Here is a 15100-nt window from a genome sequence, read left to right on the forward strand (position 1 = left end):
TTGCTGTGATCAGGTTACAGACATGTTGGCCTGTCTGGTTATCTGGGCTAATGCTGGCTATTCATACTGTGGATTAGTGACAAAATACAGCCCTGTCACCCAGCCCTAATCACACAATATAGTAAGCACCTGCCAAGACGTGCTGACATCTTTGTCTTTGTTCTTCCTTTCATATTCCCTTATTTCTTTTCATATTAAAATGTGTTCTCATTGAAGCACATGGATAAGATCCAGTTCAACTGTGGTACCTGATTTAAGCTGGTGAACAATTACCTCTCCACAATGGCTCCAGTGTCCTCCTTTACTTAGACTTAACAGAGAAAAACTACACTCACTGGCCACTTCATCAGGTACGTCTGTTTAATTGGTCATTAACATTAATAAGAAATCAGCCATTCAAATGGCACCTGCTTAATGCATTTAGCCATGTTGAAATGATCAAGACGACCTGCTGAAGTTCAGACTCGGCATCAGAAGGGGGACGAAAGGGTTTTAAGTGATTTTGAGCATAGCACAGTTGTTGGTTCCGGATGGGCTGGTCTAAGGATTTCAGAATATACTGATCTGCTGAGATTTACCGAAACAACCATCTCCAGAGTTCACAGAATGGTCTGAAAAATGAGTGGTTGTTCCCTGAGCTATAATATAATGCTTTGACTGCTTCGAGCTGATAGGAAGACAACAGTAAGTCAAATAACTACTCACTACAACAAAGGTATGAATGTAGAACATGTCCAACTTTAAAGCAGAAGGGCTACAGCAGCAGAAGACCACACCTCTCCTGTCAGCCAGTTCACACAGGCTCATTAAAACTGGACAAGACTAGAAAAAAAAGTTGCCTGTTATGACAAGTCTTGATTTTCAACATTCAGATGGTCAAAATTTGTCAAAAACAAGATGAAAACACAGATCCTGGCTTCTATCACCTGCTTAGTCTGAGGGTGGTGGAGTACTTCAGCATCGTTCAAACACCACAGCCTACCTGAGTGTTGTTGCTGAGCATGTCCAGTCCTTTGTGACCATCTTCTGGCTGCATGTTACAAATCAAATCATTTCAAACTGGTTTCTTGAACACGACAGGGAGCTCACTTTACAGTAACCAGATCTCAGTTCTCTTAGAACACTTATCTTGAAACCCAACAGACAAAAAAATAAATTAACACAAATGAAATGACAATTTCAATAAAAATATTATTATTATTTTAATTGTTTATGTATTGCTCTATAACAGAGCAGCAGCTCAAGGTTTGGCACTTGACTTTCTAACATTATGTGCGAGAATCAGATATAAGCACACAAAAACATTCACAACCACTGTTTTGCTTTCCTAACCTTGTTAAGGCTACAGTATAACGTGGTCTCTCATAGACGCTCCTCTAGAGATATGACAACAGTCATAAAAGAAAACAGTGACCATTAGTAAATATATTAAAGATCATCTGTGCAAATACCTCAATTTGAGATGCTTAAGACATGAATCTACCATGTTACACACCTGCAAGAAAGCATTGCGTAATTAAAAAAAAGGACGTCAAAACGTCATTTTTAGGAAAATTGATTAAAAGAACATTTTTGACATCAGCTATTACGATTATCGTTAAAGTTGCAAGTTTTCTAAAATAGAGTTGGAATAAAATGAGAACAAGACTACAACCTACTGAAACACATTTCAGCACTTATCCACTCGATCTATAAGGTGGCAACACTTGTCTTGAAATGAAGTGCATTTTAAGCACATTGCATGCATTCTTAACAGTTAAAAATAATTTTATAGTGGATTAACCCAGCGTGTTTTAATGTTATCACAGAGTCTACTGATGTTCTAGTCTCAAAACAAGAAGACGAATGGCCATGCATGTAACGCTGGTTTTGTGCGTTTTCTGTTCAGCTTAATAAATTATTTTCACAAATGATTCTTTAATATAAACACGAGCCCCTTTCAGACATGCACGTCTTTCGATTAATCTGCTGCAATCGCTTCATGGCTAAACACAAATCTGTATCCCATTATCGATTCCATTTCTATAGCTTCCTGCATTTTGCCTATTTTAATATTGGTTGTTGTCACTTGTTGCACTTTTTACTTATATGAAGAAATTTGGGGTGAGGGCAAAGCTATTAAAACAGACTTTTTCTCCTCAATATTGCCAGTTGATCAAAGAAAGTCATTGGGTTTCTCTGTATAATTCTGAGGGTCTAATCGGTACAATACAGAGTGCTTTGCAGCAGTTACCTTTACAAATCGCTTTGAACTTGGCATAGTTATGAAGGTTTGCAGTCACATTAATGGACAGGTTTGTTAGACCAGAACTGTGCATGCCTCTCGTGCATCTCAGTGGGTCTCTCAACTCACCAGAGGATGACATAAAAAGCAGCCATTTTAATCAACCATTTTAAATTTGTTATGAGATTAAAACATTTCCACATGATGCATTTTTGCTATGCCAGAAGAGAGATCTCTTTCATGTCTAAGAGGGGCAGCGTGAAGCCTTCTCACCAGACCCACAAATATCGTGTTTGTAGCGTAGCTGTGTCTGTCACAGTCCCGAGTATGTCTGAATTCAATTGTTAGTGACATTAACTTAAAATTAACCCATGCCAGAATGCCACAATGCAATCAGCCGAGAGGCTGATGAAGCCAGTAATGTTTCGCATCCCGTGTCTGGAAAGGGTTCAAAACTGCCTGATGTGTTGTTTTTGTTCTGAATCAAGGGTAGATGTTGCCTTTGCTAGCCACAGAACAGACACTTATGGCAGTTATTTCAGTGTCTGTGAGCAGAACAAACAGAAATCCTGCTGACCACTCACGAAAAAATTAAAAACAGTAGTAACGCCCCCCCCCCCAGTGATTCTGTAAGGCAGAGACACGTGACAGTCTTTGATGTGAAAATTCTATGTTTGTCTGGCGGACTGCCCAGATTTCTACCAGCTTAAAGTGAAAAGTTCACAGAGAACATTACAGTCTTCACTGTGAAGACTTTTGTAAAACCTTGGCTTCCACTACAATGGCAGGATTCTCGATGTCTGCTTTGCTCTGAACCATCCTCAGCTCCAGTTGTGCAGGGGTAGGCCTTTTCCCGGGGCCAGCCATTTCTGAAAAAGAGGGAGACATTTAAGGGAAACAAACAGGTTTTTGCCCTGTGGTGAACTAAACAAACAAGAACTCAAAGGATAGGTTATACACAGTCACAAAGCTATTTGTTTCAAAATATAAAAAGCTTTTACTAAATATAAACAACAGAAGCAAAAAGTGCCCCAGTAAACAACTTGAAGACAAAGTAAAAAAACCTGATGACAAACTGAAGTCACTGGATACACGCACAAACCCTACCATTGGCATAAGTAATGGTCCTCTTAATGACATGGTGCATGACAGAAACAGTCTTCTCACAGGCAGTCTGTTAAAAAGGAAGATTAGTTTAGCTATGATTCATATATTATCTGCATTTGACTGAAAACACTTATGTGTTGCTGACCTTCAGGTCCTTGGGGTGTTGATGAGTCCAGGCTAACATCAGGGCAGCAAAAAGGTCTCCTGTTCCCACAAATACAGCATCGACTTTGGGGATATCCATGCAGATTTTCTGATCTGTGTTGGTCCCATCTGGTTTCTCTGCAGTGACGAGGACAAACAGAGCCGTTATCCTAATTTTATAGGTTACTCTGTTGATCCTACATGAGGACTGCATCCCCACAGTTTATAGCCATTTTGACAAAGTCAGCCTGATACTTTACTTATTTTTTGGCTTCCAAGAGCCACCAGGAACTGGTCCCCTTGTTTCGATGGAAGGTCTGTACTAGTGAGGACCACGGTCTCTGGACCCATTTTATGAAGCAGGTCCATCACCTGCAGAACAGATAAAAATCCCATTTTCTCAAACTTTGTCATTCGTGATGCCACAAATTAAATCTAAACACAGCCAAACAAAATATTTCTGATATTCACCTCAATAGCATCTTCCTCAGTGTTAATTTTCCTCCCAGTTAAGAGCCTATGAAAAATAATGTCACAAAAAAGCAACAATGCTTGCCATTTTGCATCTTTTAATTAGTTTTTACAGCGTATTTTTAAGCTTCTGTAAAAATAAAAAAATAAAAATAAAAAAAGATCATTATTCTTTTATTCTTCGATGTAAAAACTGTTTAAAATGCACTCACTCTGCTTCAAACTGGTTGGGAGTCAGGATGTCAGCCAAAGGCACTACTTTGTTCTTGTAGACTGGCAGCAGGTTCTCTGGAACATACTGAGCAAGCAACAACAACAAAATACATAAATCTGATTTCCCAACCTGTCTACAAGTAACAAATGGAAATTGTTATACAGTCCAAAATGACTAAACAAATCCTACACTGTAATTCAAGAGTGCGCTGAAGAGCACAAAAAGAACATGACACTGTTCATTAAACTGTCAGCAGTTGGATGTGTGTGGATAACTGCTTACCATAGCACCCTGGTCTCCCATAACAGGATCACAAACTGGAAAGAAGAAATTTTAAAAATGAGGCTTAAAAAAAAGTTCACTTTTTAAAATGGAAAATCCAATCTGACACTCACCGTACACCAAGGTGGGATTGGCCTTCTTCAGCTCCTTAATAATATCAACCACTGTCACCAGGAAGGAGATGTCCCTGCTGTATCCTTTGGGAAGAAATTTTGGGTTAACCTGAACTGCAGCATTGCCACACACACACACAATTTCTAGTTTCTGAGCTTCCTAAAGTTTGGTATGAGATTTTTGGACCTCGGTCACACAGACAACAACCACTGGTCATAAGGTAAAAATGTGTTGTTGGTGACACCTGCTGTGTAACTGAACTGTAAGCTGATCTAAAGTCCCAGTAATGAAGGCCAAAGACCAAGTCTGTACTAATGAGGACCGCAGTCTCTGGAACCATTTTATGAAGCAAGTGCATCACCTGGAGAATAGAAAAAAAATCAAATTTTCTGAAGCTTTGTTAATCCTGATGACAAAATTAAATACAAGTGCAGCAAAATGTGAAAGTGAATCCAAATTTTTTCTGATATTCACCTCAGCAGAATCTACCTCTTTCTGGTGACTGCCAGGCACTAGAGAAAACTCGCATCCGGGTTGGCAAGTGATTGCTGGAGGTTGCTAGTGCAAAATTGGTCACAAAAAGGTATATGCTGTTGCACCAAAAAGGTGCTTTGATCGCTAGTAGACTGCTGTAGTTGCTAATAGCTTGCTTGGACGTCTGTAGTTTTCGCTATGACTGAATGCAAATGGGAAGTATTTGCAGACAAGACAGCATTTTTCCATGCAAACAGTGGGTGACCATGGCAATCTTCTAGCAACCAAAGCAATCACAAGGAGGCTCCTGGTACAGCACCCTCTCTGACCCCTCAGTGATAAAGCCTACCTCCATCAGGTGTGTTGTAACGTAATGTCCCACCCAGCCTTATCAGATCAATGCCGCCCACAATAAACTTATACTAATAAAATAATACTGAAAGGAGACACTCCTTAAACTCACCTGTGAGGATGTAGTCATAATGGTTCACATTGTTGAGCTTAATACCCTCATAGAGCACATTCAGTTCTTCTGCTGTCAGTACTTGCCCCTTCCAGTGGCCGTAGCCTGGGCAGAGATAAAAAATAAATAAATAAAACTGATGAAATTTTTCCATTGCTAAATCTGATCTGATTTGGTTAACTCTCTTATTTCAAGGATGTTTTGTGTTAAAGTCTAAAACCATGATTTTAGACCTTTTGAGGATAAATGAGGAAGGAGGACACACATTTGCACTACTTAACCTAATAGAAGGGCTCATATATTGCATTAGCCCTACTGTGCATAAATCAACTTAGCAGACATTGCCATCCTTTCTCTGTTTTTCCATCGACCTAATTCCCTCTGCTGAGGTCCCTCTCCCCTTTGTACTTAGCAGGGCCTCCGCAGCTACTGAATGGAAAGCTTGTATCCTGGCTGCCAGCTCGCCTTTCTTTGTCCCTCTTTCACTATTAAACTAGAATAAACCCTAAAAAGCTGTTCTGACTACAAATGACTGCACACAAAATGGACACACAAACACTCCTGTATACCAGAGGAAAAAATATAAGAGCTCACACAGAGCCCAAACTTGAACACGAGCCAGCGAGTTAGCCTCCTGCAGAGAGGACTTAACAGAAAGCTCACAGCAAAGCAGCAGTTTGTGCTGTGGTTGGGGGCGCTTCCACTGAAACTGGAACATTTCAGAATTTTAATCTTTAAACATACCGGAAATAAGATGAAGGGTCACATTCAAAGTATGATCGAATGTTCAAAACTCATCAGCTTCCCATTTGTATTGGTTCAAGTGATTTCTGTGTAGGCCTCCTGCTCCTGCAGAGAAAAGCGCATTCTTTGCATACTTCAACACATGAACCCCAACTAATAATCCCATCATCTCAGCAGGTGTGTTGATTAGGGGGGAGAAATGCCAACAAACTAAATGTGGGGCAAAGGTTATATCTGTATGGGGTAATTTACTAATGCTGAGGTGTAAACTGAAACCTTGAGAAATTTCACAAACAAAAAAACAAAAAAAACAAAAAAAAAAAAGTCATGTAGGTTACAGGTTTTGCAACTACTCTGGCTTGTTGTGATAGGATGCAACTGTCATCATAGGCTCATGTATCATATCTGTCCAAACTGTCTTCCGTCTCCTCCTGAGCCACATGATTCATGTGGAGAGTCACATGTGCCCTGTTTAACTTGCTTTATCCCTCATCGTTTTCCCTTCATGCATAATTGAAAATTAACTTGCATAACCTCTCTGCGCATCGGCTTCCACCAGTAACACACATTTCCTGCTCTTTTCCAGCATTTTCATTTCTTTGTGATAGCTTTCACTGTAATCTGCTGAAGTCTGCACAGCTTGTGACTTTATGGCTACTCCTGGTTCAGTGCATCTTAGGCAGCAAAAAATTGTGACAGGTTTTGCTGCTTTCTTAACAGCTAAGTGTTTGTCCTGCAGTGCTGACTTTAAAAAAAAAAAAAAAAAAAAGTAACTCTAGCCTTGAGCCCACTAGTGTAACTGCCATATTTCTTTTCTTAATGACATTTTCACTGTCTAATTGTGTGACTATTGCACAATATACTTGTGAGAACATGCATGTATTCACAAATAGATTTTTTTTTTTTAAAAAAGGTAAATGAAAAGACAGTGGTTGGGGAAAAAAAACAAAAAAAAACAACAAAAAAAAAACCCACACCAGTTGCTTAAGAATCACTCGCTTGAAGTAATCTCCAAGATCAGTAGCGATTGCAAGCAAGTAAACATTGACTTGGGATGCCTGTGGCTCAGGAGGAAAAGTGGGTCATCCACTAATTGGAGGGTTAAAGGTTTGATCATTGGCTGCTTCAGTCTGCATGCCAAAGTATCCTTGGGCAAGATACCGAACCCCAAGTTGGTCTGATGCATCCACCAGAGTGCCAGTGTTTCACAAAAAACACTTAAGTGTATGAGTCAGCCATGTCATATAAAGTGCTTTGAGTGCTCCGGTAGAAAAGTGCTCAATAAGAATCAGTCCATTTACTTTCCATTGCTGAGATTTCTACCATAGCATCAGGAATGCTCACATTTTTGCTTTGGGGTCAAACAAGTAAAAATCATTATAATCTGTCAATCAAAAATATTTTTCAAATTGATTTTTTATTTCATCCAGCTGCTTAGAGGAGTCTTTGAAGACTCCACAGATACTATTTGAACAACAATACATCCTGATCTTTAGACAGTATCTCGAGATACCCCTAATTTCTTTATATTTTGTAAGGAAAATGAGATGTGGGTATTGAAATGTGCAAACATCCATGGAAATACAATATAGAAGGCAAAAAACAGAGTCTGTACAATTCTAACGAGCTTGAAAATCAGTCAATCACAGTTTGAACGCTCTTAGGCAACTTTCTTGTAATTTAACTAGTCTTCAGGAATAGTCTTCCAAGCGTCTTGAAGGACATTCAAAGCTCTTCTTTGGAGGTTTACTTGCTTTTGTTCTGAATTTTCATTCATCACACCATAAGACTCATTGCCACTGATCTTCAGTCTAGTTATTGGGTAATTTGGCAATTTGACAGCGACCATTGAGACCATTTCTGACGAGGCTTCGGTGAAGAGTACACGGATCAACTGAAGGTCCAGATGAATCTCTCGGGTCCTGTGTCAGGTTTTTTCCTGGGTGTTTTTTTATTTTTTAAGGCCATGGCTTTCAGATACTGTTCAGCTTTTTTGTTTTTCCAAGACCTGCAAGTTCTCAGATTTTTAAGGACATACTTTTCCTGTTGAACAGGAGTTTTTCCTTCCCACTGTCACCAAGTGCTTGCTCATACGGGGTTGTCTGATTGTTGGTGTTACAATATAAAGTGACTTGATGAGACTGTTGATGTGAACTAGCGCTAAATAAAAACAAAAATAATTGAATTAATATGTTCATCTCTTTATCTGTTTATTAAGTGGCTGAACAGACAAAACGGTCTGAAAATGGTCAGGTACACGGAATGAACATAAGTGAAAAACAGCCAGTGCCCTTTGAAAAACTTTTAAAAACTTCTTAAGAAACTTTAAAGAACTGCTGCTCAAAACCTATTTGTCAAAAAATGACAAGAAAGTCCGGCTCCTTCGAAGCAAAATATAAAGAAAAGAGAGTGTGCCTCAAGACATTTCCACAGTACTGCAAATGATATTAGCAGAACATATTTCTGGTTTAATATATAAGGGATACAGACTGGGGCTACCAGATAGTAAGCCAATACAATGATTAGCTTTCTGGGAGAGTCCTGGTAGAAGTAAGGCCTGTGGGCAGTTATTTTGAACCTGCTCTCTAACTGAACAGTGGGAGAGACAGAAGACATTTTAAAGGTTTTCTGTTTTTGTCCCAAAATAAGGTTGAAAAGTTTCACCTGTGCACACTGTAAGTTGCACAACATTATAGCTTCACAAACGGCTTGTTGTTGAGTGCGAACTAGACTGAGAAGCACCATGTTTATTTAAAACAATAAGTAAAAGATATGCCAGCCGTCAAAACTGCTGTGAATCTCTACAGTCTGCATTCACCAACATGTTCCCTGTTAGGACTGTCAATCAAGCCTCTTTGGCGAGAGGAGTGAAACAACCGTCGTCTTTGCCTTTGTGAAATTCTCCCACAGACGTCTATTCAGGACTCAGAGTGCTGTGTGTCTCCTTTGTAATGCCTGCTGTGCTAACCAGCCGCAGTGATTCCTTTAAGCTCTTAGCTGTTACTTTGGGGATCCTTTTAGCGAATTGAACAGTGTCCATTTGGTCTCTGGACTGGAGATATCTGTATGATAATCAACATTGATATGGTCATCTTTACAATGATCTTCTAGATAATGCTAAACAGTCTGCAGGTACTTTAATTACCTTCTATCCTAAATCTATTTCTGCCATCTAAATATAACATCTTTAAAGTTTGTATAGCGATACCCTGTGTCCACTGTCTGGACTACTGCGTGGACATAAAATTCCTGTCCTACAGTAATTTAACCAGAATACAAATAGTTGACAGCCAGTTGAATTGAGTCCCCTAAAGTTGTGGTCATTGACAAAGAGTTATTCAGACTGCTGGCAATATGCTGACAATTTATCTGCATTTACAAATGTTACAGCAATTATTTGCAGCCCTTCAACAATCTCTCTGAGAGTGACTACAGTCACTCCAAGTCAGACTTCAACTGTTTGCAGAAAGGTTGCCTCCCATCAGGAAACCTGTGCAATTCCCTTGTGATCGGATGTGGCTTTGCAACAAGCTCAAGCTCTGGGCAACCACTTAGTCACCCAAAGTTACAATCGGTTACATAATGTATAAATTCATTACAATCAAGGGGCAGACACAGATTTTACTTTTGCAGATGCAAGAAGTGTTCGTTTTATCAGCAAATTTTGGTTTTGTTTTAGTTAATGTTTAGACTAAAACATCGATTAGGTTTGGTAATTTATCTAAATTCTTTCAGTTTAGTTTATAAGTCACCTAAAAAGTATAAACTTACAGTATCCTAAATCTAATACCACATGTCAGCACTTCTCTTCCTCCTAAGCGTTGACATTTTGTTGCACTTTATGACGAACAGGAAGCATGAAGGTTACCGTATTTTTCGGACCATAAGGTGCACCGGATTATAAGGCGCACTGTCGATGAATGGGTCTTTTTTTCCATACAAAAGGCGCAAAAAGCAAAACAAAACAGTCAGATAAGTCAAACTTTACTCAACTCATTCTTCTCTTTATGTTATGCTAACATAGCTGTGTCGCTAGCGATCACGTTGCATATCATAATATACCAGCTAGTTCAATTTCAGTAACCCTACAAATGTCACTGCTGTTTAGTTTTCTGTCTTCATTTAAGTTGGAAGTGATAGCCGAGCTGTACGTCTTAATTTTTCCAGAAATCTCTCAGTCAGAACATGGTATATCATGTTTAGGTGGAAACTAGCGAGCTAACTTCCTGCTAACTTCTAACTCCGTTGAATTTAATAAATTCTGTTTTCATGAATGCCTAGATGTTAAATTTAATTGTTACACCTGGTAAAGCAGCAATGCTGATCATTTTATTAAAGATGAAATAATTTAGACAGTTTTAATTCTCAGTGATGCCGCATTATTCGTTTGACTTTGAGACCCAGATTACTCCACGAGGCTCCTGACTATGGTAGCCGTAATGCTCCGACAATCCATCAAGCGGTGCGGCTTCATAGCTTACCAAAGTCGTACTAAAACATTTTTTGACAGATTTTTGAGCGTGTACCACAAAATCGGTTCTAGATCAGTAAGCACAACCAGAATTCATACATAAGGTGCACTGGATTATAAGGCACACTGTCAATTTTTGAAGAAAATTAAAGGATTTTAAGTGCGCCATTTAGTGTGGTAAATACGGTAGGTGAACCCCCCCCCCCTTTGCAATGCTGTTTGTTGGGCACAGATCAAATTGTGGATGTCCTTGTATATGAGCCAATAGTATGGGCTCAAATTCCTCAAAAAAATAAATATTTTGTACTTCTAAATCAGAATCTGTATGTGTAAAAAGAATTTGTGTGTGTGTAAAAAAAAAAAAGATTTGTGTGTGGACTTAGCCAAAAAATACGTGCTTTTGTCCTCGTGCGTTAGTTTTCATTTATACATAGTCTTGTTTTTGTAAGGAAAAAAAAAGCTTGCTGGCTAAAACTACTGGTGAACGAAATTAAAACTGGATGCAAGGAAGTTGCTGTTCCATTTTCACTCGTGTGACTGAGCCATTCACTTGTTTGGAATTAGGAGGTAGTTTTGCGAAGATAGGTGCGTTGGATGGTTTTTCGGTTGAGATGATTTAATGGAAGTTTACTCGCCAAATGTTATCTAGGGATAGTGGTGCATGAGATGAGCCCTGTTGTTTGTAGTATTCCCAGAGATTTAATAAAATATTGATATTTGTGTCTCTGTGCCAATACAATATCTCCAAACAGAATACTCACAACAATCTTGTGTCAATTTTTACCCCAACCTTACACAATATACAGGTAAAGTCATCAAATCACACAGCGCCGTCACATGGATATGCTCAGAGTTTGGATTTATCTGCTTTTTCACAGCTGAGTAACCTGAGAGCTGAAGAAGGCGATTCCTAGAAAAACATTAACTTCTCTAGTTCTCCCCCTCTAAACCTGGCTGATGGTCACAGTGACTGTCTTTCACTGAGTCGCATATAGCAATACTAACAAGCCAAAGTATACAGACAGAGATAACTCCCCTGTACAGCTAGCAAAATAGTCCCAATGCATGCGTGCAAAGAAGTCTTCTTTTAATCTTTTGACCAACCAAAAAAAGTTGCATGTATCCTTAAATGCCCCTAAAATGTACTTAAATCCATCTACTCTGTTAGACTTAAGCCGTTATATTTTAACCAACTATGGCAAACTGGATGCAAGAGACCTAACTGGATGAGAACGGACGATTGTTTTTCCGCCCTTACAAAAGCTTTCAATAAATGATTTCCATATCCGATCCATGTAATATAGCAGCAGTGACAAAAGTTAATGGTCCAACCAACCAGCATAAAAAGGCTGAGTTGTTACACAAGTAGAAAAAGGAGTCAATCGACTTTATGATAATGAATGAAAAGCACTTTGCTGCTCCATTAAAATCACTCAGCCAACCTGTGTGATTGGAGAACTGCACCGAGTTGATGGAGTCCACTTCAAAGCCCAGCACCTGGGAAGAGAGACATGAAGCAGCTGTTAAAACAGAGAACAATGGGCTCCGTCTTGCACTCTGTCTAAATGAATCACACTGCACTGCGGGAACAGCACGCTGAAGGTGAACCACTGTGAGAACAAGTCAACATTCAGAGTTTCAAAGTTTCAGCCCCCTCTTTCTGACAGCTTCAACAGTTTTTTCCATTTCACAAAATCGCATGTTTGACAAGAACTTTTGCATAATTTAGTTTCTAAATAGCTCCTTCTGTGGACTGTTGACTCCAGTTATCAAACTTGTTTGATAAGAAGAACAATAAAGTGGATTATAATGTAAGATGATGTCACGCAACCACAATTAAATAAGTTACCAGGGAATTCTGATCATTTTTAAGGATGCACTATTGTAAGGGGCAAACACAGACATTAACCAGTGAAAGTGAAGAAGGAGATTATCTGTTTCTTCTTATCAGTTTTGTTAAGAAAGACTTTGATTTCAAATAATTCCTATATATTCATATTTCTATTAAATAACAAAAGTTAATTTATTTTCAAATATCAATATAGATCAGATACATTTCCCTAACGTGTTAAATTAGATTTTTTTTAAAAAGATGAAAATGGGAACGCTATAATGTGATGTAATCACTGACAATGAGTGGTATATTAGTAACAATGAGAATCATGCTGGAATATTTCAGCTCCAGTTTAACTAATATTAAACAGCATTTGTTGTTGTATTTTTAGGTTTACAGTCGTTTAGTGGGATTAGGGTTAGGGTGGAAAATGGAAAAAGGGCCTTTGATGTTTCTCAGAAAATGTTACAAAATCTCATAAATCAGGAAGTGTCGCTGTGGACCGGTGCTAGATTTTCTACGTTTTCGTTACAAGTTAGATGCTGTTTCCCTCCCCGTCTCTCTCTCTTTGGACTACAGAGGGTTGTTTGAAACTACCACCTGAACGTTAGATCCGGTTCTTCTTACCTGCAGCGGGAACGTTGCCGACTTGTTCCCAACGTATCCCCTGACAACGTGACTCTGAATGGACAACACGCGACACTCCATTATAGTCGACCTGCGTTAAAAAAAAACACCTGACTGATTCACTTTACCCTAAAGCAGTATTAAAGACGAGGGCAGACTGAAGCAAGCAGAAACTTAGCATGTGGGGAATAAGTCCCGCTTTGAAGGACAGCAGCTGTGCTGCCGAGTCACATTTACGGCTTTTTTTCTTCAGGCAGCTAGGAGGACTCCTAAGTGGAGCATTCACAGACTCACCAGGAATGTGGGGAAACTGGGTTGCAAACACAAAGGGGGTTCCCGTTGTTGACTGAAGTTTATCAGTGATTATTTTTTGTATGTGATAGGAAAACACCTTTTCCACAAAATAAACGATCGACATAGACATAGATATATTTTAAGACAACTGAAACAGCCACATACAGGCAAAAACAATAAATTTATTTCACAATCTCCAGAGAACATTAATTATATTAATATATACTGATGATTGAAAGCCTACTTAAATTTTGTTCAAAAATTTCAAGAATACAAAAAGAGCCCAGAAAAATCTTGTTTAACATATGTAACATATATGTTCAACATATGGTTGATTGGGGCATATATGAGAAAAATGAATCGTTTTCACTGTCATTTCACTATATTATTATTGTAGGATGTATAATTTGAAAATAGGTTTTGGTTTGAATAATTATGGATAAACTAAGCATACTTTGAATTATTATTTTTATGGTTAAAATAACTAACTTGGTTAATCGGAGGAGGATTTTTAATGGGGGACTACTGGTCTGATTGAATCCTAAGAACAGTTGTAGGAGGATGGGCAGGCAGGTGAGTTGATGAGATCTCAGATGAAGGGGAAGACCAGCTTGACCAGCTCAGGTGGGTTATTCTGGAGAAGGAACCACCCCTCAGTGTGATGGGGAACACTGGAAAACAGAGAAATGTAGAAACGGGAACACTTAAATGAACATGAGGAAGTTAAGGGCCTGATTACCACACTGACATAAAAGACAAGCTGGACGAGAGTGGATGTTAGAGCTGATTTAAATACTGGGTGAAAATGAGCCTTGATGAGCAGCAGGTGTGATGACCAAGCGTGGGAAACAAGGACTCCACCTATAAGCAGACCTTCACCTGCCCAGCCCTATGTAGACTTTGGACAAAGGGAAAAACACAAAACAGCAAACAGACAGGTGGAGGATTATGATGCTAAACTCTGGGTACTAACGGAGGGATCAGAGACACAAACCGCAGAAATGAGCTTCTTCTAAATCGTACCTGGCCTCTCCCTTAAAGAAAGCGTGAGGAATTTGGTTACTCAGGAGGGATTAAGAACAGAGCTGCTACTCCTCCACATCAAAAGAACCAGTTGATGGGATTCAATTATTGGGCTAAGCCTCTTGGAACACTTCCTAAGTGAGGTGTTCCAGGCATGTCCTACCAAGAGGAGACCCCGGGGCATACATGTTGGGGAGATTATATCCTTCAGCTGCTTGGAAACACCTCAGTTTCACCCCGAAGGAGATTGGGGAGGTGGACAGGGAGAGGGCAGTCTGGGCATCTCTGGTTAAATTGCAGCCTCCTAACCTGGACACAGACAAGCAGAAGAAAATGGATAGAGTGATGTCCAACACATAATTGGGGCAATAGCTAAGGTTAAGGTTTGGTGTTTCTGATCCAGAAACAACACCAACACGATGATATCAAATCGTGCGATGGACGGATGGATAGATTTTTATCATTTAATATTCTGTACCATTTATCTAAACTGTGTTTGAGTAAATGAGACAATATCATCTGTGTGCAAGGCTTTGCTAACCATAAAAAAGCTCAATCTTGCAGCCGAAAGTATTCAGTGTGTTCTTTATACTCTATATCAGTGATTTCTAAGC

General features: G+C 39.2%; 1 protein-coding gene across 2 annotated transcripts; it reads right to left on the minus strand.

Annotated features, from left to right (window-relative positions):
• Positions 1-346: 346 nt before the first annotated feature.
• On the minus strand, positions 347-13446 carry LOC146691093 (pyridoxal kinase-like). 2 transcript variants are annotated; one of them, XM_085434373.1, is made up of 11 exons: positions 13170-13446; positions 12151-12205; positions 5494-5598; positions 4556-4639; positions 4443-4477; positions 4159-4244; positions 3947-3992; positions 3736-3847; positions 3477-3613; positions 3332-3398; positions 347-3093 (listed from the first exon to the last, which is right to left on the minus strand). In XM_085434373.1, the coding sequence occupies exons 1-11, from the start codon at positions 13248-13250 to the stop codon at positions 2966-2968; spliced, it is 936 nt and encodes a 311-aa protein (XP_085290499.1). In that variant the 5' UTR covers positions 13251-13446; the 3' UTR covers positions 347-2965. The 2 variants fall into 2 exon arrangements, with proteins under 2 accessions (XP_085290499.1, XP_085290498.1); XM_085434372.1 differs by having other exon boundaries at positions 13143-13446.
• Between the last annotated feature and the right edge of the window lie 1654 nt (positions 13447-15100).

The sequence above is a fragment of the Copadichromis virginalis genome, linkage group LG16 (genome assembly GCF_057382275.1).
Source record: "Copadichromis virginalis isolate Kocher_CV1m ecotype Utaka linkage group LG16, C_Virginalis_male_GT1.1, whole genome shotgun sequence".
Classification (NCBI taxonomy): Eukaryota; Metazoa; Chordata; class Actinopteri; order Cichliformes; family Cichlidae; genus Copadichromis; species Copadichromis virginalis.